Here is a 21,748-nt window from a genome sequence, read left to right as displayed (position 1 = left end):
TTCAGTATACAATTTTATAAACTGAGTTTGACTCTTGGGGAGAGAAAGTGGTGGTGATGGTGCTGTCCCTTGTCTCCTAGAATTAGTGACTTCGAGTTACATCTCTGCTGCATTATATCTTTGTTTTCTTGGTGGTGGCATTCTTGGGTTTCAGTTGGTGGGGAGAGAAAAGCCTCATGCTGATAATGTACTGAAAGTAAATGAAATTAAATAAGCGAAGCAGTGCTCATCACTACTTCCTCCCCCCTGGGTAATTCAATTCAAGCTCTCTCTCTGATGGCAACTCACAGGGGCTGTCTCTGTCACCCCGCTGGGGCCTGGAGTCTTAACATCTAAATAAAAGTTTCACTCAAGCATTTTTTATGCTCCTGCCAGCAGGATCAGTGAGCTGGTGTGGGCACATTAATGTAATATTCATACTCACAGACTCTCCCTGCACACGAGGCAATGTCTTCCTATTTTCATAATTATAGATGTTCCATAAAATGGCATTTAAATCTGCATTAAAAAAGGAGGTTTGAATTCTAATAGAACGTTTAATATGTCTTTTATGATTCAGACTCTTGGCATCTTTAACAAGGAGCTGTGTCTCTAAGTTTAACAAGACCTTTAGAAAGAAAAGAGAAAAAAAAAAACCTGTGGGAAGGAGAGATGGAAACTCAGTTTATGGGATCATGTTTTCCTCATCTCCCTATGTCTTTCATTTAATTTTTAGGCCTCCAGGAGCAATTTTTTTTTTTTTTTTTTTTTTTTTGAGACGGAGTCTCGCTCTGTCGCCCAGGCTGGAGTGCAGTGGCTGGATCTCAGCTCACTGCAAGCTCCGCCTCCCGGGTTCATGCCATTCTCCTGCCTCAGCCTCCCGAGTAGCTGGGACTACAGGCGCCGCCACCTCGCCCGGCTAGTTTTTTTCTTTTTTGTATTTTTTTTTTTTTTTTTTTTTTTTTTTTTTTTTTTTTTGAGACGGAGTCTTGCTCTGCCACCCAGGCTGGAGTGCAGTGGCCGGATCTCAGCTCACTGCAAGCTCCGCCTCCCGAGTTTATGCCATTCTCCTGCCTCAGCCTCCCAAGTAGCTGGGACTACAGGCGCCCGCCTTGTCGCCCGGCTAGTTTTTTTTTTTTGTATTTTTAAGTAGAGACAGGGTTTCACCATATTAGCCAGGATGGTCTCGATCTCCTGACCTCGTGATCCGCCCGTCTCGGCCTCCCAAAGTGCTGGGATTACAGGCTTGAGCCACCGCGCCCGGCCTCTTTTTTGTATTTTTTAGTAGAGACGGGGTTTCACCGCGTTAGCCAGGATGGTCTCGATCACCTGACCTCCTGATCCGCCCGCCTCGGCCTCCCAAAGTGCTGGGATTACAGGCTTGAGCCACCGCGCCCGGCCGCAATTTTTTTTTTAAGAGACAGGATCTCGCTCTGTCGCGCAGGCTGGAGTGAAGTGGTTCAATCACAGCTCATTGCAGCCTTGAACTCCTGGACTCAAGGCTGGAGTGAAGTGGTTCAAACACAGCTCACTGCAGCCTTGAACTCCTGGACTCAAGGGATCCTCCTACCTCAGCCTCCCAAGTAGCTGGGGCTACAGGTTTGTGCCACACCTGGCCTCCCCAGGAGCAATTTTTTGACAGCACTTCAGAGAGCCTTCTCTTCTATAACTGGTCCTCACCCCACGCAATGCCTCTCCCTCAGTAGAATCTGCTACTGTTTCCTTGGAGGTTGTTTCCAGAGGGGTAGGAGAAATGAAAGAACCCTAGAAAAATGAATTTTCCTTTGCTGCTGTTCATCTCACACATGCACCCTGAGATGGACTAAAAGGATTTATGGCAACCACATAGTTTGCTAACTGTGAAACACACAAATGAAAGTAGTTCACAAATAAGGAGGTTAACAATAAGGACCAATTGGATAAAAAATATGGCACATAGACACACTTAAAAACAGAAAAAGAGGCTCTTCTGATCTACCTTTCTATAAGCTTGAAACAGCTTTAAAGTAAAATGTAATTTTGATTGCATTTTAAATTGTCGTAGATGTTATTTTAAAACAAAAAGTAGGAAAGGCACTGAGCAAAGTGCCAGTTTATGGCCACCGTTGAATAAATGTTACTGTAAGAAATGTTCAAAAAACAATTGTTTGAAAAAAAAGTTATTTCAATCATAACTCTCAAGATACTGTATAGGTGGCCCGGTTGATTCATATGTAGTTGTGCCTTACTTTGTTTTGTACTTGGTTTGCTTCATAAATTATTTAAGACAATCCAAAAGAGATTTGGGTTCTGGGACTAAAAGGAATAAATGCTAAAATACCACTAGCCCGATTACCTTCTCTTTCGCGTGTCCGTGTGAAGAGATCACCAAACAGGCTTTGTGTGAGCAACATGGCTGTTTATTTCACCTGGGTGCCGGCAGGCTGAGTCCGAAAAAGGAGTCAGCAAAGGTGGTGGGATTATCATGAGTTCTTGTAGGTTTAGGGGCATGGGGTGGATCTCACAAAGTACATTCTCAAGGGTGGGGAGAATTACAAAGAAACTTCTTACGGGTGGGGGAGATTATAAAGAACATTGATCAGTTAGGGTGGGGCAGAAACAAATCACAATGGAATGGAATGTCATCGGGTAATCTATTTTCACTTCTGTGGATCTTCAGTTGCTTCAGGCCATCTGAATGTCTACGTGCAGGTCACTGGGATATGATGGCTTAGCTTGGGCTCAGAGGCCTGACATTCCTGTCTTCTTATATTAATAAGAAAAATAGCCGGGCGCGGTGGCTCAAGCCTGTAATCCCAGCACTTTGGGAGGCCGAGACGGGCGGATCACGAGGTCAGGAGATCGAGACCATCCTGGCTAACATGGTGAAACCCCGTCTCTACTAAAAAATACAAAAAACTAGCCGGGCGTGGCGGCGGGCGCCTGTAGTCCCAGCTACCCGGAAGGCTGAGGCAGGAGAATGGCGTAAACCCAGGAGGCGGAGCTTGCAGTGAGCTGAGATCCGGCCACTGCACTCCGGCCTGGGCGACAGAGCCAGACTCCGTCTCAAAAAAAAAAAAAAAAAAAAAAAAAAAAAAAAAAAAAAGAAAACAAATAGTGGCAAAGTGTTGGGGCAGCAAAAATGTTTGGGGATGGTATGGAGAGATAATGGGCGATGTTTCTCAGGGCTGCTTGGAGCGGGATTAGGGATTAGAGTGGGAGAGATTAGACTGAAGAAAGATTTTTGGATAAGGGATGATATTGTGGGGTTGTTAGAAGGAGCATTTGTCATATAGAATTATTGGTGATGGCCTGAGTGTGGTTTTGTATGAATTGAGAAACTAAAGACACAAGGTCCGAATAAGGAGAAAAACAGGTATTAAAGGACTAAGAATTGGGAGTACCAGAGACATCCAATTACAGAGTGTCAAAGGGGGTTCAGCGTAGTTATTTGCTTGGTTGACGAGTTTTTGGGCTCTATCCTTGAGTTTTTTATGTTGTCATATACCAGGCCAGATTGATTTAGGTAAAAACAACATTCTTCGTTTAAAAATATACAGTTATACACCTTCATTTTGCCTAATTAAGAAATGTAGACTGTGTTCTTAAAAGAGGCTTTTTTTTCATTCTTCTTTCATTTTATTTTTTGAGAAGTAAATTCCTTTTTGTCTCTATCCTTTGTCCCTCCCTTCTGTGAAGTACAAACCCCAGTGGAGGAAGATGGATTAGGATCTTGACTTCTCAATAAATTTGTACCTAACCAGGCTAATTGAAAGCCAAGAATGTTAGCAGCATGCAATTAAAGGCTGATGTAAATTTCAAGGTATTGTGAAGCCTTCTACAATTCTTAGATTCTTTCTCATACTTTTTTGTTTTGTTTTGTTTTGAGACGAAGTCTCGCCTTGTCACCCATGCTGGAGTGCAATGGCATGATCTCGACTTACTGCAACCTCTGCCTCCCGCATTCAAGCAATTCTAGTGCCTCAGCCTCCGGAGTAGCTGGGATTACAGATGTGTGCCACCACGCCCAGCTAATTTTTTGTATCTTTAGTAGAGACGAGGTTTCACCATGTTGGCCAGGCTGGTCTTGAACTCCTGACCTCATGATCTGCCTGCCTCAGCCTCCCGAAGTGCTGGGATTACAGGGTGCCACTGGGCCCGGCCTCTTTCCCATACTTTTAAGAAATCAGGATTTGGCAGTTATTGCTAAGTTCAGCTTGCATAGCCCTTCTTGTATGAACTTTAAAAAATTTATGTTCACAGAGGTGGCTGTTTGTTAAAAGAAAAAAAAATTGAGTGTGTGTTTATTGCTCCCTCTTAGGTGACTACGTTTATGGTGGAGTCTATTACTCATTAAAGCTGTCTGTGCTGGTAGTTATTCATTTGACTTTTGATTATCTCAATGAGGTTTATACAATTTAGAACTTATATCCTTAAAAAAATTCTTAATTTTGGCTGGGCGTGGTGGCTCACACCTGTAATCCCAGCACTTTGGGAGGCCGAGGTGGTTGGTTCACTTGGGGTCAGGAGTTTGAGACCAGCCTGGCCAGCATGGTGAAACCCCATCTCTACTAAAAATACAAAAAACATTAGCCAGGTGTAGTGGCACATGCCTGTAGTCTCAGCTACCTGGGAGGCTGAGACACGAGAATGGCTTGAACCTGGGAGGCAGAGGTTGCAGTGAGCCATGATAGAACCATTGCACTCCAGCCTGAGTGACAGAGCAAGACTCTGTCTCAAAAAAAAAAAAAGAAAAAGCAAGAAAATTTATTTTTCCTTCCAATCATATAGAAATTGTTTTATTTTGTACTGTGTTTAAGCAATTGCCCTTGTGTACTCTGTTATTAATGTGAATTATCTAAAGTAGCCTAAATAAATGAAAATTTTGCCAGGTTTCAATAAAGCACTTTGCCATTGGTCCTTTTAGGAATGGAAGACATCGTAAAAGGAGCTCAAGAACTTGATAACATAATCAAGCAAGGATACTTGGAGAAGAAAAGCAAAGGTAATGGTCAGACCCCCAGATTTCAGAACATTCCAGGAAGGGAAGGGAAGTGAGGGAAAAGAAAGCTAACACATTGGGTGCCTTCTCTGTGCCCGGTACTGTGCTAGGCAGATACAAGGCAAAAGTAATGCAAGGAAAGGAAAGGAATCTGGTGTTTGTGTATAGGCTAAAGAGAGATGTCCCAGCCTTGAGCAGACCATAAGCTTCATCAAGATAGGGATGGTTATATCCTGCTCACCTCTTTATCCCCAGTGCCTGGTATGTGACAGGTGCTTAATAAGACTTGTTGAATCAATGAATAGTGTTCTTGTCCTCATCTCTCAGTGTGCTCCCACTGGGTAGTTTTTATATCATATGTGAAGCAGCCTGCTTTCAAATTTCAGACAAGCCCAACTCTTTTGTTTTTTGTTTTTGTTGTTGTTGTTGTTGTTTGAGACAGAGTCTCGCTCTGTAGTGCCGTAGGTGTGATCCTGGCTCACTGCAACCTCCACCTCCTGGTTCAAGCGATTCTGCTGTCTCAGCCTCCTGAGTAGCTGGGACTACAGGTGTGCACCACCATGCCCAGCTAATTTTTTGTATTTTTAGCAGAGATAGGATTTCATCATGTTGGCCAGGCTGGTCTTAATCTCCTGGCCTCAACTGATCTGCCCACCTCAGCCTCCCAAAGTGCTGGGATTACAGGCATAAGCCACCACACCTGGCCTTTTTTATTTACTTATTATTATTATTATTATTTTAAGATAGGATCTCCCTCTATTACCAAGGCTGGAATACAGTAGTACCATCATAGCTCACTGCAGCCTCCAATCCTGGCTCAAGCAATTGCTCCCACTTCAGCCTGTCAAAGAGCTGGGACAACAGGTGCACACAACTGTGCCTGGCTATTTTATTATTTTTTATAGAGACAAGGTCTCACTTTGTTGCCTAGGCTAGTCTCAAACTCCTGGCTTTAAGCATACCTCCCATCTCAGCCTCCCAAAGTGCTGGGATTACAGACCTGAGCCACCACTTCTGCCTTCAAACCCACCTCTTGACCTTTAACTCATTTAATTAGAATAGGTACCACTAGAGTTGGCATCTCAGGTTTAACACTCAACAGGCAAATTGACTCAGCACAAAAAAAAAGAAAAAAAAGAAAAAAAAAGCTCTTTCATGGCCATGGCCTGGAGAATCATTTTTCTTTGTCAAAGGCAACACATAAAGATATAATGGAGAATTTGAAAATGTACAGGATGAGATAAGAACCCAAAAGATATAAAAGAGGCTAGATAAAAAGACAGCTGTGGGGCACAGAGCAGGCACCCCTGTTTAGAACTTGGACATTTAACTGAGCTAGTCCCCTGGACCCTGAGTCAATATGGGATAACCTGTGGGAGTGAAAAGGAGGGTTTTACAGTCCATTAACCTGGGAAATAAAACAATAACACACTGGACTGTATGTTGTCGGATTTTACAGACTCTTCAGTGATGGTAGTTACCTGAATTTATGTCCCCTACTGCTGTTCTGTTTAGATCATAGTTTCTTTGGATCGGAGTGGCAGAAACGATGGTGTGTTGTCAGCAGAGGTCTCTTCTACTACTATGCTAATGAGAAGAGTAAGTGTTCTTCATTTACACAGCAGCATCTCACTCCTGGATGCAAACACTTTATAAATTCTCAAGCACTTAGATCTCAAGATAGCAGTCCTTAACTAACACCCATAAAGGGACATGCTTAGGAAAGAGATAGGCATGGGCAAATAACCCTTGCCCATCACCGAAAAAGCAGAACCCAATTTAGAAATTATTTCACCTTTAAACACTAAGAGTGTGGTCAGCACATCAAAGAGTTATCTTTTATTATGATTAGCAACACATTATCAAAGTTGAATGTTTTGATTTTTAAAAAAAAAATAAAAAGAACTTCAAACTCTTTACAGGTATCAACACCATAGCTAAAATATTGAAATAAATTAATTCTGAGAAAGACTTAAAGAACTTCAACAATGGCCCAGAAATTGAACCCCCTAAGGGCATGCTCCCAGCTTTATCCTAATGACTACTAGGAAGTAAGTAGTCCAGTGGATATTCCTATAGCCATGGAATATTGAGACCCAAATGGTTGCTGTACCCAAGGCACGCCCTTCAGCCAGATGACAGCAGCAGTGAAGTGTTGACTCAGGCCAGAGATAGTGTCTTAATGAGCCACCACTGACTTAATCAAGTCAACACTCATGAGCTAACCCTAGAAGACCTCCCATCCATGTTTAACGTAATTGATTGGTTTATGAAAAGGAATAGAGGATATAAGCACAATAGGAGGCAATTACAAATAAATACAAGCTAAAAATTATTATTATAGATGAATGCAAACTTTCGAATAGAGGATACACTTCTACAGAGTTGGACTGCCCCAGGAGTAATTCTAAGAAACAAGAGGGAGACAAAGTTTAAAAAACGTCAATTCTTGGCTGGGCGTGGTGGCTCACGCCTGTAATCCCAGCACTTTGGGAGGCTGAGGTGGGCGGATCACAAGGTCAGGAGATGGAGACCATCCTGGCTAACACGGTGAAACCCTGTCTCTACTAAAAATACAAAAAATTAGCCAGGCGTGGTGATGGGCGCCTGTAGTCCCAGCTACTCAGGAGGCTAAGGCAGGAGAATGGCGTGAACCCAGGAGGCAGAGGTTGCAGTGAGCTGAGATCGTGCCACTGCACTGCAGCCTGGGTGACAGAGCAAGACTCTGTCTCAAAAAAAAAAGCATCAATTCTTGTTGGGGCTTTCCTTGTGCTGTGCACCTTCGAACAGAGGCCAGCGATACAGATTGAGTAGAGCCTTCTTTTTCCTTGCAATCTTTTTCTGTTTCTTCTTTCTTATTCCTTCCTCAAACTTAGTCCTCTCCCAGTGCCTGGATATCCAATGTAGGAAATAATCAGACACCCACCCAGTTGCCTTTGTACTTCCTGCACCTGCAGTACTAAAGTAGTAGAAAGAACTACAGCTTTGGGCCAGGTGCAGTGGCTCATGCCTGTAATCCCAGCACTTTAGGAGGCCAAGGCAGGCAGATCATGAGGTCAGGAGTTCAAGACCAACCTGGCCAACACAGTGAAACCCCGTTCTCTACTACTAAAAATACAAAAATTAGCCAAGCATGGTGGTGGGTGCCTGTAGGCTGAGACAGGAGAATCGCTTGAACCCAGGAGGTGGAGGTTGTGGTGAGCCGAGATCACTCCACTGCACTCCACCCTGGGCAACAGAACGAGACTCTGTCTTAAAAAAAAAAAAAACAAAAAAAAAAACAAAAAACACTGGATCTTTGCTAAGTTACTTGAAATCCTTAAGATTTGCCCTTGGGCTTGGTAGCAATTGCCTCATGCTGCCTCCCTGCCTGCAGTAGTTATCACAGACCTTTGCCTGCCTTTCACCATCCTACATCCTTCAGAACCTTTCCTATTTAGGGGCAAAGGCTAAAGCCCTGTTTGGAAAGGATAACAGCATAGTTTGTAAACTGAGCTACAAGTCCCGTGTGTCCTTCCAACCCCCAACCCGCTCTCAAACCCAGCAACCACAATTTCTCCTCTAAATTATAGGCATACAGCCAAGCCAGTTGTTCTTTTCTTATTTTAAACCTTCAAACTAATATGACATTTGTCACTGTAAATATGTTCATCATTTCTTTTGCATTTAAATAAGTGGTTGGCATATCTAGATATAAAACCAGGTGTGTCACATCTGTTCATTCAGAATCTTCCATACCCACGGTGAGAGAGGAGGGGGGAGAGTAAGAGCAAGAGACTCAGAGGCTTTTATTGACCATTTTTCCATCAGGGTGAAATAAAATCTGGTGACCAAAGAAACAACAAAACATTTTAGTGGCTGGTTAGAACAAGGAGAGATACTTTAACAAAAAAGATTCTGGTGTCAAAAAGCACTGTTCCATGGCTCCCTTCTCACCAGTTATTTCTTATTGTGCCCATGACATTTTCTTAGTAAGAATAGTGTTTGTGTATTTCTTTTAGCTCAACCAGGTGAGGACAGAGTCTTTTTTCTTCTTTTTTCTTTTTTAATATTGTCATCACACTGCCATCCTTCTCATCATTATCATAATCAAAAAGCATTTATTAAGCAATTCATTTCACATGATATAGAGCTCAAAGCATCCCAGACACTGTGGTTCCTGTTCTCTATGTGTTCTGCCTGAACCACACAATGAGGACAAAAAATTCTTGAGAGCCACCTCCTCTTTTTCTGTTTCTAACACTTTTTTTTGGTAGTGACAAGCAGAATAGTCTCTCTTCACTTAGGGTCCTTTTCCTTTTATCTCCTTCCTCGTCATCTAATAATACTCAACATTATTCTGCTGCTTCTCAGGTCGACCTCTTACAAGGAGGATAAATACTGAGTTTTAATCATTCTCCCTCTAGCATAAATTCCCACCTGACCAGCAGGGAAGGGGGAGAGAAATTTAGCCCAAATGCTACATAGGGCATGGGAGGCGATTCCGGGACCTTATAATGCCCCCCTGTGCTGCTGTCCCTCCCCTCAAATGTGAGCTCTGCTGGCCCTGATAATAATGTTTCAGCTCTATAATAGCCTTCAAGAGCCTCACATTTACAGCCACACTCTCCCTGCTGTAATAATTCCTTCTTTCTGTTATTATAGATCTCTTAACATTCTAATAAATTCTCTGTCTCTGTTGTACTCTTTTGGCAAAATAACCTTTCACGTTGCATTTCCCTAGCTTGGCAGTGATATCTGCCTTACTGTCGCAGTAGCCTCTTCTTAAGCTTCTCTAATAACCTTTCCTTGACTATTGTGGTTCCTCAGGGATGTAACAGCTGTTTCTGTGCTTTTATTTTACATACCTTCCCTTGGCAGTTGCATCTCTCTGGGGATACAGGGAGCTTTCCTGTCTTGCAGGCAAGCAGCCCAAAGGGACCTTCCTCATTAAGGGCTACAGTGTTCAGATGGCCCCCCACCTGCGAAGAGATTCCAAGAAAGAATCCTGCTTTGAACTGACCTCCCAGGATAGGCGCAGCTATGAGGTAGGACGCACCGAGGAGATGGTGATCCTTGTTGGTGTTGCAGTTTCCTTCTGTGTTGCATGTGAGCCATGGTTGCTATGCTGGGTTCCAGCCTTTCTTTGTTACCTGCTCATTTCATACCAACTAAGACCCTATTTCTTGACATGTCTTCACATTTGCTATGCCACACCCTCCCCTCTGTTGCCACTCTCATCCTAGATACAGACTTTGGTTGGCTTCCATCCTTCATTCCTCCCCTTCTCAATTTCACTTCATAGGTGAGATGCTTGTCAGTTGCAGCACACAATCCAATTCCTTACTTATAGTCTCTGATTTTATGGTTTAAATTCCCATTCTCTTTATTTTTCAACTGATTTTCTTCACTTCCTCCCATAAAACCCAAAAAAAGAAGATCTAACTGTAGAGTGAAAAAAAAATTATTTTCCCATGTTCATCTTGCTATCCGAAATAATCTTCCTGTATGTAGATGCTTTGCATATCTCTGGAAGGATTTCTAAGGTATTGGTGACAATAGTTAGTAATAATAATAATTGAAAGACTAGAGGACCTGGTTGGGGCATGAAAGACTTATTCCTTACTATGCTCAGTTTGAATCTTTACCTCATTATAAAATTAATTTGTTTCATTTTATTTTTGCCATCTTCATCCTGAATGACCAATAAAATTTAAAAATTTCTGACTGTGGAAATATAGTGATTTTCACCAAAAATGTATGTTTGCATGTGTGTGTGTATTGTTTCCTGCTTTTTGGTAATTTTTATCTTATTACAATTTTATTAAAGCAGTTTAGAAAAACTTTAGCTGATGAAAAAGGAAAACACCATGCTAAGAGTAAATTAACCACTTAAATAACCCTTTTAGTCTTCAGACTTTTCTCAGCATTCTTCTTTTTATTTCTACAGTATCTTAACTCTTATTTTGTTAAAGGACCTAGGTCTTCATTATGTAATTTCCAGAAATTTTTAAAAATTTGAACTAAAATTTTTCTATAGAGTCCTTTATGAATATATATAATATAGATCTATGCACTGAATATGTTCCTAGTTATTTTTATTATTATATTCTGATAGTAACACATCCAGATAAAAGTTTATGTAACAAGTCTAAACCAGTATTTCTAGAAATGTTTTTATAGAAATTTGTTTTTAAGAAATCAAGAATAACAATGTCTATTAATAAGTATTATGCAGGAATCCCGTTTCTTTGTGTAGCAGATATCTTTACCTTACCCTAATGGTCAGATAATTAAAATATTGTTAGGGACAATTATTTTAAGTTGATTCATTTAAAATAAAAAACTTACTACGGGCTGATGCTTGACTGGCCTATTTTGTAAATCAGAATGTATTTACTTCTTTTCTTTGGCCTATTGAATCCAAATCATTACCATGGTCCGTGGATTCTTCTTCTACAATATCCTTCGGCTCTTTCCCTTCTTATTTATTCCCACAGCTATCACAATAGTTAAGTTCCTGCCACTTCATCCAGAGGACCAGTTGGTCTTCTGTCTCCAGATTTCTCTATTCCAATCCTTCCTACTCACAGCTATTGAAAGAATCCCCCACTCCCTTTGCTAGAGCTGATAGTGGCTTCCCGTTGCCTCCATTTTAACTCTGAACTCCTAGTACTCAGAGCCCTTTTACCAACTCTTCTCTGACCCTCAACTCTCCAACTTCATCTGTTATTGTTCTCCAGTCAAACTGATCTGCCAGCCTTCCCCATAAGTCATGTTCTCATTCCTGTTCTTTTGCACATGGGCCTCCCTACCTAAAATGTCCAACTCTGTCCACCAGTTTCCACCAACTCTTCTTTAAAATCCAACCAAAATGGTATCATTTTAGCAGGCCACTCTGACCCACTCTAGGCAACAATAGGTGCTCCCTGTCTCCTCTTGATATCCAGTTGTTACCAAATGTGCCGCCTTTGTAGTGTTCCCGTTTCGTGTGTGGGGGTTGGTTTGCTTTTTTTTCTTGTAAACTTTTCTCAAATAAATGCCTGATGAAGAAATAGATAATCAAATGAAAGAATGCACATGGACATGAATGTCTGGACTCAAAGAGCTGTCATCTCTGAGTATGCAAAATTGCACAAGGAAAAAATCAGTTTGAGTGAAATATTTGGTCTTCTTTCTGTATGTTAATCAGGCAGAGAATCCTGAGCTTTAAACTTGACTCTGAAACTCAGTGGTTCCTCCCCCTTAGACATCCCTGTCAAGATTCATGGAAATTTTAGTGACAGTGATAAATTAATTCACTGATTTTTCTGTAGTTTACAGCTACTAGTCCAGCAGAAGCCAGAGACTGGGTGGATCAAATAAGTTTCTTGTTAAAGGGTAAGTGTCACTGTTACAGAAATAATACTTGAGTTCATTTGCAGTTGAAGTTATGTTGCATAAATATAATCTATAGACTTCAGTATGTATTTTTTCTGCCCTTTCTCACCTCTGCCTTTCCTACCACATTCCCCATATTACAACAACAGATAGTACTATGTGTGAATGAGAAGGTAAAGATGGTATCAACCTTGGGAGGACCTCTGGTATCATAGCTCATCCACCTACCTACAGGCAAGTCTGTAATATTCAAAATCACTAGACAAGAAGATTCTAAAAATCAGCTCAGCCCAATTCAGTGTCTCCTAACCCCTTATATTCTGGAAAGGAAATTCATAATATCCAACTTAAAGTCATCTAGTTGCAAATGAGGTTCAAAATCTTCTTATTTTAGTCTTAGAAGGAAGTAGAAATCTAAACCAATCTAGATGGTCTTCAGAGACATTGGACATTAAAAACAAATTGCTATTTCTCAAGCCACAATAAGATGTTCCTTGCTTTGGGATGGGAAGAGTCCTGCCTGAAGATGGTAAATGACTGCTCTTAGAGTACCCTCTGCTGGCCAGCCTGTAGGCAAAGCAGAAACGGTGGCCAGGGAAGCCTTATCTGGGAGTGGCCTGTCAGGTAGAAGAAGCCAACGTTGAGTGAGTCACTTGGTATTAGATAATCCTTACCTACCATCACGGCAGGACCCTACCTCTGTTCTGCAGAAAGGCAGAAACACCAACTTTATACATGGCCCAAGATCTAGAAAGACACACGTCGACCTAAAAATGCCAAGCCTTTTCATCTCAGTGTTTTATTCTGCTATAAGATTTTATTGTGGATAAAGAGAAGGAAGCACCAGAGCTTTAATTACAAGAATTGCCTGTTTTACTCAGTTATGCCTTTGCTATCACAAAAACAAACTATTGCATCTACCAACAGCGTCACGTATAATAGACTGGAACTAGGCAAACATGAACATTGATGGCGAGACTACAGGGTACACTCTCATCTAGGTGCCTTGGATTTATGCGTGTAATATACCCCTAAGTGTGTAAACCTCAATAAAACTCAAAGCAGCTTTATTGAGCTGTACCCTGTGGTACTTTCAGAATCCCACATTGAAGAAATTATTCATTCCATTTTATTTTAAAACAAACAAAATAATAACATATGGTTTAAGCCACAAATGTGTTTTTGATCTTTTCCTCTTATGTGGTGGCACCAAAATTCAGATGAAAATTGTTGCAAAATCTTTATTAAAAGCCTAATCAAGCCAAACAGTTTTATTGCATTTTGAAATGAACGTTGGACGTCTCTCCATCCTTTCCTTCCCCAGAGTAGGCTGACTGCAATCACCCATCCTACAGAGGGCCCTCAGCAGGGTTTCAGAGAGCACTTTGTAGTACACATCAGAGAATGAACATACCCAGTTCCCCATTAAAATAAGAAACCAATCTCCCTCCCCTGCCCTGGTGCTCCCCAGTGCTGTAATGGCTCAACACCTTCTATGCAGTGACCCACTTTAAGGTCAGCTAGACTGTGCAGTTGCAAAAGGACATGGTAACTGCATTGTTCAGCCATTCTATTTGGTCTTGTATTACTGTTATATTTTTCCATACCCCATTTCTTTTTCTCTTCCACTGTTGCCCATTTTTTTCTCTGCAAACAAATTTGTCTGAAATTCTGCAGTGAAATCCCTGGGGAGATGAGCTTCTGAGAGCTCCAACACTCTACAGAGGCCACCTTAGTTCCCATGGCCTGAGCACCCTGGAGGACTGCAAGCCTTCACTCACCCTTCCAGTTTTCTACTTGATGAGCTGTTTGCAGCACACTGGCTTTTCCTCTTCTGGCCTATTTTCTTCCATTCGCCTCCTGTTCTCATTCATACACCCATACTTTTCGGGCTGCTTCACCCTGATCAAGTTTTATTGCAAGGAAGGATTTATGCTGATGGTTTAAACCTGATGCAGTGCTATTCCGGCCTTTTCTGTAGATTTCCTGCCACCAAAGCCCACATTAGAAATAATAGCATTTAACCTGGTGTTTCATTTTCTTTTGACATATTTTACTCTCATCCCTCCTCCTCCTTCTCCCTCTTTCCTTTCCTGTCTTATTATTTTCTTTTTCTCTGTTTCTTGATTCATTCTCATCTTTGCCCTGGCAGATCTGAGCTCCTTAACCATTCCATATGAAGAGGACGAGGAGGAAGAAGAAAAAGAAGAGACATATGATGATATTGATGGTTTTGACTCCCCAAGTTCTGGTTCCCAGTGCAGACCCACTATCTTGCCTGGGAGTGTGGGGATAAAAGAGCCTACAGAGGAGAAAGAAGAAGAAGATATTTATGAAGTCTTGCCAGGTGAGAAATTTTGTCCTCTGATTATCTTCTGCTAGTTTCGGAAACTCATGACCTGGAGGAAGAATAATAACTTTGAAAATTCCAAAAGAAGCCAAATCGAACCTTCATCCTCTGAAGGAGATAATGTGGGAAGCTTTATAAGATTGTAGGGAAGCAGGTAATGAGGCTCTGCCTTGCCCTGGGAGCAAGAAGAATTTGATTAGAGAGTGTCTTCTATCCATGCCATGTGAAGTAACTTACTACATGTGTCCACCATGTTAAAGAGTCAAGAATACTTACATTGGTTTTTATTGGTTTATTGTGAGTTTTGGGATGAGTCATCAAAATTCTCTAGTTTCAACTTTTTGGTATGTAGTTGTGAGAATAAGGAAAATTGCTTCAAAATTATGAAGGATTTCAAAACTCTGAAATATGTAAATGCTGACAAATCTTTTAGTAATACCTTGATAGACCAAACCTTGATAGAGAACAACTCATTATTACCTAGTTCAGATATACCATGAGTTAAATCACATCTCTTAAAAATAACCCTAACATGTTTTATCTGCTCATCATTACAGCAGGTCTACTTTATATATTTCCTTTCTTCCAAAGGCATGAAACCTAGCATCTCAAAAAATGTATAGTCATCACTGCTTCTGCATAGCCATGTCTGGTGGGGATAACAGCAGCTGGTGAACGGTGCAGAGCTCAGTGGGGGTCAGACGGTGGAGAACCAAAGCCTGAGCCTTTTAATTGTGAAATAGACCACAGGAACACTAATCTTCAAGTCCATTCAGAAAGATCATTCCTATGGAAATTTGCCAGGAGTTCAGTGCTCTGCGGAGAAATTCAAGTTAAGCTTAAATTTATAGCAATTTAGATCCCAGATGAACCCAGATGAACCTCAATCCCAGATGAACCTAAGAACTAAGGTGAATCTAACACTCAGGTCCCTGAAGACAGAGCTGGTTGCTGAAAGCATCATCAGTAAGCAACTTGCATTTCAAGGCTTCCTAAGAAGAGCGTCCAACCCTCACCACACTACATTCATCTCTTCCTGGGGAAGAAGCTATGTCATTGCTTCCTGAGTCAAGGGGCAGGACTGTGGCCACATGTCCCTGCCCTGCTGGGGACTTCACCCACCCACCAAGGAGAGCCTGCTTCTTCTCCTAGCACTTCCAGCCTCTGCCAGTCCTGACTTCTCCAGCTCTTTTGTTGTGTTTTATTATGCAAATGATATCTTGGTTGAGGTTGAGCCATTTCTTGTGTCTGATGTTTAAAAAAATGATAATTTCCTCAGCAAGTCATCGTCGTTAATGAAGTTTTACAAAAACAGATACAACCAAAGGAAAATAAAATTTCACAGGTGATAAATTTTTCCAATTTCCCTGGCAGAATTCGATAGGATTGTTAAATTAAGAGTGAAGGTGTCTGTTAGAAAGCAACGAGCAGTGATGGGTAATTTTATAGAGTGGAAAATTGAATCAAATTGCTACATTAAAACACAGCTCCTCTGAGAATCTTCCCTTTCACAGTTGGCTCCATTGCAACAGCAGGGTGCAGAAATGGATCTAATTCACAATACTCTCTAAAAGGAGATGCACTCCCCAACTTGGCCAGAATCTTCCTAGTGAGCTCACATTCTGCTCACTCCTGCCCAGGCTTGGGGAAATATCCGGGTGACATTCCACTTTGGGTTACAACTGTGGAAGAGTGCTCTGGGAAAACCTCAGTGAACCTTCTGGGGTGGAAAGAAAGGGCCTTTTTCTGCACCATGTTTCGTTTTCAAAGGAGCCAGGAAGGAGGGGGCTGATGCTCAGAGACGCAGAGCAAAAGAGAATAAAGAGAAAGAGGTCTCAAAAAATAAGATGAGTTTGGGACTGTCACCTTACCCCAGGAGTGGGCAGTGAAGGTATGATTGGCTTCCTAATGACCATCTTTCTCCTGCCTCCTAAACTCCTCCCCTTGGCCAATGCAGCACCGCCCAGAGTATCAGGGCATTTTTCCAAAATTCCCACCAGCTGGTATGTTGGAGTGGCCCCAAGGGCATGAAGACTGGTCTGTGGGTGCATTTATCCACAACAGCTGCCCATCGAAAGTGAGGAAGGCCACACAGTAGGAAATCCAGGATCTCTTTCTGCAGGTTAGGGAAACAACAGCTAAATTGCACCCAGTTTCCAAAGGACAACACTGTACCCAGGCAACAGGTTCTTTCCCATAAGCCTCTGTCCATCACAGTTCTTAGAGACAGAGTTGGAGGTGGGATATATTGGCATTTAATTATGATATGAATATTTCAGCCGCAAGTTTCCATCACCCAGTTTCCTGTCCACTGCACTCAGCTGTTGCTTCTGAACTTGCTATTTGAATTTTGCGTAGTGCCACACCTGGAGAAATTGAGAAGGGAATGTGAGGGGGCCTAACACTGTCTCCCTTCTGCTGCTCTCTCATAAGACCACCTACCAAGCAGCGGCACATGAGACAGCAATGGTATCCTAGGCACAGATACTGACCCTAAATCAGGATGGATTTGCTCTGCCACCTGCTAGCTGTGAGACCTTGAGCAAGTTACTTGCCCTCTCTCTGTCTGATTGTATTACCTGTAAAACAGGGAAAACAATAGTAGCTGTCTCAGAGGGATGTGGTGAGGAGTCTAAAACTGACATGTGTAAAGTTCTTAGCACAGAGCCCTGGCAGACAATGGCATACAGTGAGTACTCAGTAAATGCTGACTGTTATTAATGTGATGGTGTTTAAACAGGAAGTGTTACCTCCTTGAAGAACTGGGGATGGTTAGGTCCCCACCCTCTCGAACCAGACCCAAGACAGTCCCGTTGGTTATTTCCAGCTATGTGTATGGAGCAGGTGAAATTGAAAATCCTGAGCAGATGGAATGTGAAGTGCACCTTCTGCTCAGGCCCATTTTTACTGCAAGGCCAGGTGCTGGGTGGAGGGACAGCCTACAGTAGCGTTGGATTGTGCTAACATTGCATACCCATCAAGAGTCAAATGACGTGGGCCTCTAACATTTGTATCATTATAACAGGTAAATGTGCCTTGTGGAGGATATTTAACATTGACGGTTCTGCTAATCCTCCCTTTTGGGATGGGACCCACACAAGCCCTCACTGTCTCTATAGGGAAAGCCATGTAAGTGAGACCTTCCTTCCAGAGTATAATTTAGATGGCCTTCCTAATAGGGAGAAAAGTGTATGTAAAGCATACCAAGTCAATAAAAAATGTTTTTTTGTAATCAAAATAATGTATGGGTCATCACATTAAACTCACTCCATCACATTAATCATGGGATAATTAGCATTTGCTACATGGCTAGCACTCTTCTCCCCATGAGGGAAAACCAGAGCACTTAAGGTTTTCAGCCAGGCCACAAAAACATTAGTCCTGGAAAATATGGTTTCAAGGTTGGTATCTGGTGGGATTTCTGAACATCCGTGTTGAGCATATGCGGGCCCTTGATTTTTTTAGGATCTCATTTGCAGTAGATTAAACTGCAGGGAACCACCACAAAGAAATGCTAAAGCAATATGTAGAAAATGGGAGGCTTTTCTGAGCCGTCTCTCACCACCACCCCCGAAGTTATTTTACAGGCCAGCATAGGCCCAGCTCCATGATTCAAGATTCCATCAAAGGACAACTTTTATCAGGTTTCTCTTTGTCTGGAGTCTCAAGGCTGGGATCCAGCAAGACGTCTGAGACTATTGAAGTGCTGTAACTGGGGTCTTGTAGCAGCTGCAATGGCAACAGAATCCGGCTGTGTTCTCTAGAGAGATTTCAGAAGAGCAAATAGAAAGAGAGATGAAGAGCCCTCTTTGGGAATTTCTGTGCACATTCCAGTGCTGCCCACACTGCCGCAGGGTGTTATTATAGACCTAGAAGCCAGATTGCTTTAAAATAAAGCATATAACTGAGTTTTTAAATTTTTGAGTCAAATGGAAACAAACATTCTGTGGAATTATTTTTCCCCTGTACTGTTGTTCAGACCCATAGGAAGGGGGAACAGTGAAGATAAGAAGTCTAAGGAAATGAAACAAAATGGAGACCAAAAATACAAAGTTTACGAAGAAAGAGCGTCAGGGAAGAGTCAACACCATCATCAGGCCTCCTCTGAACTTCTGGCCTTTTCTCTCTCTTACTCCCATGCCCGCTGAGCCCAAGTCACATAGTGCTGCTTGGTCAGCACCAAAACTAGAATCATGTTGTTTCTTCTACCTAGACCATCCCCCTGATCTCAGCCTGTGAAATCGTACACATTCTGCTCAAATATGTCTCCTCAGTGACACCTTCCCAGATGCTCAACTGGAATTAAGCTTTGTTTTAGCCCTCACCAGTGATTTGTATTCAGGTCTTTCTCCCCAATTAGTAGATGCTTAGGTATTATTTGTGAAGTTAAATTCAGTGCATTTCAAGTGTTGCAGATAGCACAAATTGAGTTTAATATCTTATACATCAAGCCCATATCACTGAAATATGATGCAAATATTTTGAGGTAACAGTTAAGATAACCAAATACACAACAGAGAATTAAACGTGTTATTAGCATCTTGCTTGTATTTTCCATGTAGTCTGAGGAGGTGCTATACATCCGTGGATTTATAACATACCTGTGCATGCCGGGGAGCAGTTTATTTCTAGTTTTCTGCATGTCCCCTTTGCACCTTGAGTCTATCTGTATTTCTGTTGCATCTGTCACCAGAGCACCTTGACATCTGGTTGCGCATTGACACAGTTGGCATTTTTTGAAGCTTTTGTCACTTTCTTTGTTTGGGGAAGTAAGTGATTTCCCCTCTTTCTGATTTAGTCATTTTTTCCTAATGTTACTCTTTCTGATATCAGTGTAGCCGATGTCAGAGGAATGTCAGAGCAGCACTTCAAAAAAAGAGCCAGGTGTCATGAGAAGCTGCTGGCTCCTCTCTGTCCCTCTGAGGTGGATTCAGTGTCCTATTCCTCTCAACCTCTCATTAGTGTCCCTGACATTGTGCCAAGAATGTTGATTGAAATCGACTCTCCGGATACTGATGCTCATTTGTGATGCCCTGTGGTTCTCTTACATGTTCGCACAGTTAACAGAATCTTCTTCAACTGTTTTCCCAATTGAGATGAGATATTTGGGGATCAAGTAGAGCATTTAATGTGATAAGTGGACAGTAATCTTTAGAGGTTAATTTGTTTAAAACCTATGTAAGGTTGGGGTCCTATATGCCCTGTTAGGAGCAAGGACCATTATAATCCATTACTGTTTAAAGTTGAGCTAGCACATAAATTTTAATTCACTCTTAAATGAAGATGTATTTCAGTAGATATAATGCTGAAATGCCTAATAATATTCTTATAAAGAAATTCAACAAGCTCTTTAGCCTAAAAAATATTTTTTCAAAATAGTCTCTTAAAAGTAAAGCGTCACTGGCCGGGCGCGGTGGCTCAAGCCTGTAATCCCAGCACTTTGGGAGGCCGAGGCGGGCGGATCACAAGGTCGGGAGATCGAGACCATGGTGAAACCCCGTCTCTACCAAAAATACAAAAAAATTAGCCGGGCGCGGTGGCGGGCGCCTGTAGTCCCAGCTACTCAGGAGGCTGAGGCAGGAGAATGGCGTGAACCCGGGAGGCGGAGATTGCAGTGAGCCGAGATCGCGCCACTGCACTCCAGCCTGGGCGACAGAGCGAGACACTGCCTCAAAAAAAAAAAAAAAAAAAAAAAAAGTAAAGCGTCACATTACAGATTAATAAAAATGAAAACTTTAGCTACTTAACCCACCCCTTTTTGTGAGCAACAAGACTTTTTTTCTGTTGCCATATAATAGTTGTCTTTGACTCTGGAGTTGGAAAGACACCTGTTCAGTTTCATGGAAAGATCTGAGATAACTTGTATGCCTGTTTGTATTGTGCCCTGTGAACCTAGGGAGGTGTCTAGGGGTGTAATTTTCACAACCAGCTGTGAATGGTGCTTTCCTTCACTATGTGATAGTGCCCCCTACCCAATCTTCCAAAGACCCCAGAGGCATAGCACCAAGCCCATCAATGGGAAGGCTTCTTGATTTGAGCCTACTTTCAGCCACCTGGGAAGGACAGTGTTAGATAAAACAGATGTGGGGATTGGAGCTTCCCCGTTTACATCCATCATCGTAGAGCTTGGTAATGGCGGTGAATGATATGAAAGCTCTATAGCCAATTTTTTTTTTCTTTCTAGTTGATTCCAAAAGTGTGGTGGAAATCAAGAGTATCTGGTCTGGAAGTGAACTGCATAGAACACATTTCTATTGTTCCATCTTTGTATTATGACTAGATTAAGTGCTGTTGCCCAAAAGAATAAAGGAATCAAGTTTTAGTTTTCATTTTTATCATTGCAAATACATTTACATTCTCCTATTTTACAAATGCAAAGAGCAGGCAGGCCACTTTCAATAATTTATTTCAAAATCAATGCTAATGAGGTTATGTCTCGTCAGTAGCCGAGTTTTACAATAAAGTCTGATTTATTTAGAAAAGATCTTTGGTGAAGCTTCCCATCTAATGGCGGTGGGAAGGAGGTGGAGTAGTAGCACTGTGACCCTCCAACTTCGGATCCAATTTGTAATTCACAGTGGAGATCTGACCCAATTTACATTGATTAGAATTGGGAGGAAGAGACAGCTGCGCACAGACAGCAGCAGTAGAATAAACCCTCTCTGCAAAAGTGCCTAAGCACAGCAAATTATTGGTCTTTGTGATGGAGTTGTTTGATATCAACAAAAGAGCTGCTCTCTGTCCAAATTATTAGGTATCTCTAAAACTGAGGATGTACCAACTTTTCCTCTAATGTTTCCAATCCTAAAATTAGTCCCATGTCAAAAGAAACACATCATAGCCAAGAAAGGAAGGAAGTAGACGAGTAATGAGAAGATAATGTGCAAAGACTATTTAATGTGGCTTATTTCAGCATGATCTGTTTCTTATATTTGATTTCACCCCTCAATTAGCTTAGGTTGTTTTATTCCTCATGGTAAGGTTGAAGGAGCACTACAGGTAGCAAGTAGAACATTCTCTGCTGCTAGATCATACATGGCTATAAGAACTGTTGAGTCAGGCCGGGCGCGGTGGCTCAA

The 21,748-nt window shown here is 41.9% G+C and overlaps 1 protein-coding gene across 18 annotated transcripts in view; it reads left to right on the top strand.

The window, feature by feature from the left end:
• Window positions 1-21,748, top strand: part of SKAP1 (src kinase associated phosphoprotein 1) — a 299,393-nt gene that overhangs the window by 234,592 nt on the left and 43,053 nt on the right. For 12 of the 18 annotated variants that reach the window (XR_004430631.1, XR_004430629.1, XR_004430633.1 and 9 more), the window contains exons 5-9: window positions 4,886-4,963; window positions 6,476-6,559; window positions 9,863-9,987; window positions 12,256-12,319; window positions 14,472-14,666. Coding sequence is in view for 11 of the 18 variants with exons in the window: in XM_033183335.1 (XP_033039226.1) it covers window positions 4,886-4,963; window positions 6,476-6,559; window positions 9,863-9,987; window positions 12,256-12,319; window positions 14,472-14,666 (546 nt within the window). In the remaining 7 variants the exon portion in view is untranslated. Of the gene's footprint in view, window positions 1-4,885; window positions 4,964-6,475; window positions 6,560-9,862; window positions 9,988-12,255; window positions 12,320-14,471; window positions 14,667-17,694; window positions 17,799-21,748 lie in introns of all 18 variants that reach the window. The other 6 variants (XR_004430636.1, XR_004430634.1, XM_033183332.1 and 3 more) reach the window with 2 other exon arrangements.

Source organism: Trachypithecus francoisi, unplaced genomic scaffold (genome assembly GCF_009764315.1).
Source record: "Trachypithecus francoisi isolate TF-2019V2 unplaced genomic scaffold, Tfra_2.0 Lachesis_group20, whole genome shotgun sequence".
Lineage (NCBI taxonomy): Eukaryota > Metazoa > Chordata > Mammalia > Primates > Cercopithecidae > Trachypithecus > Trachypithecus francoisi.
The sequence above is the reverse complement of the archived record's forward strand: the minus strand, read 5'-3'. Positions and strand labels throughout refer to the sequence as shown.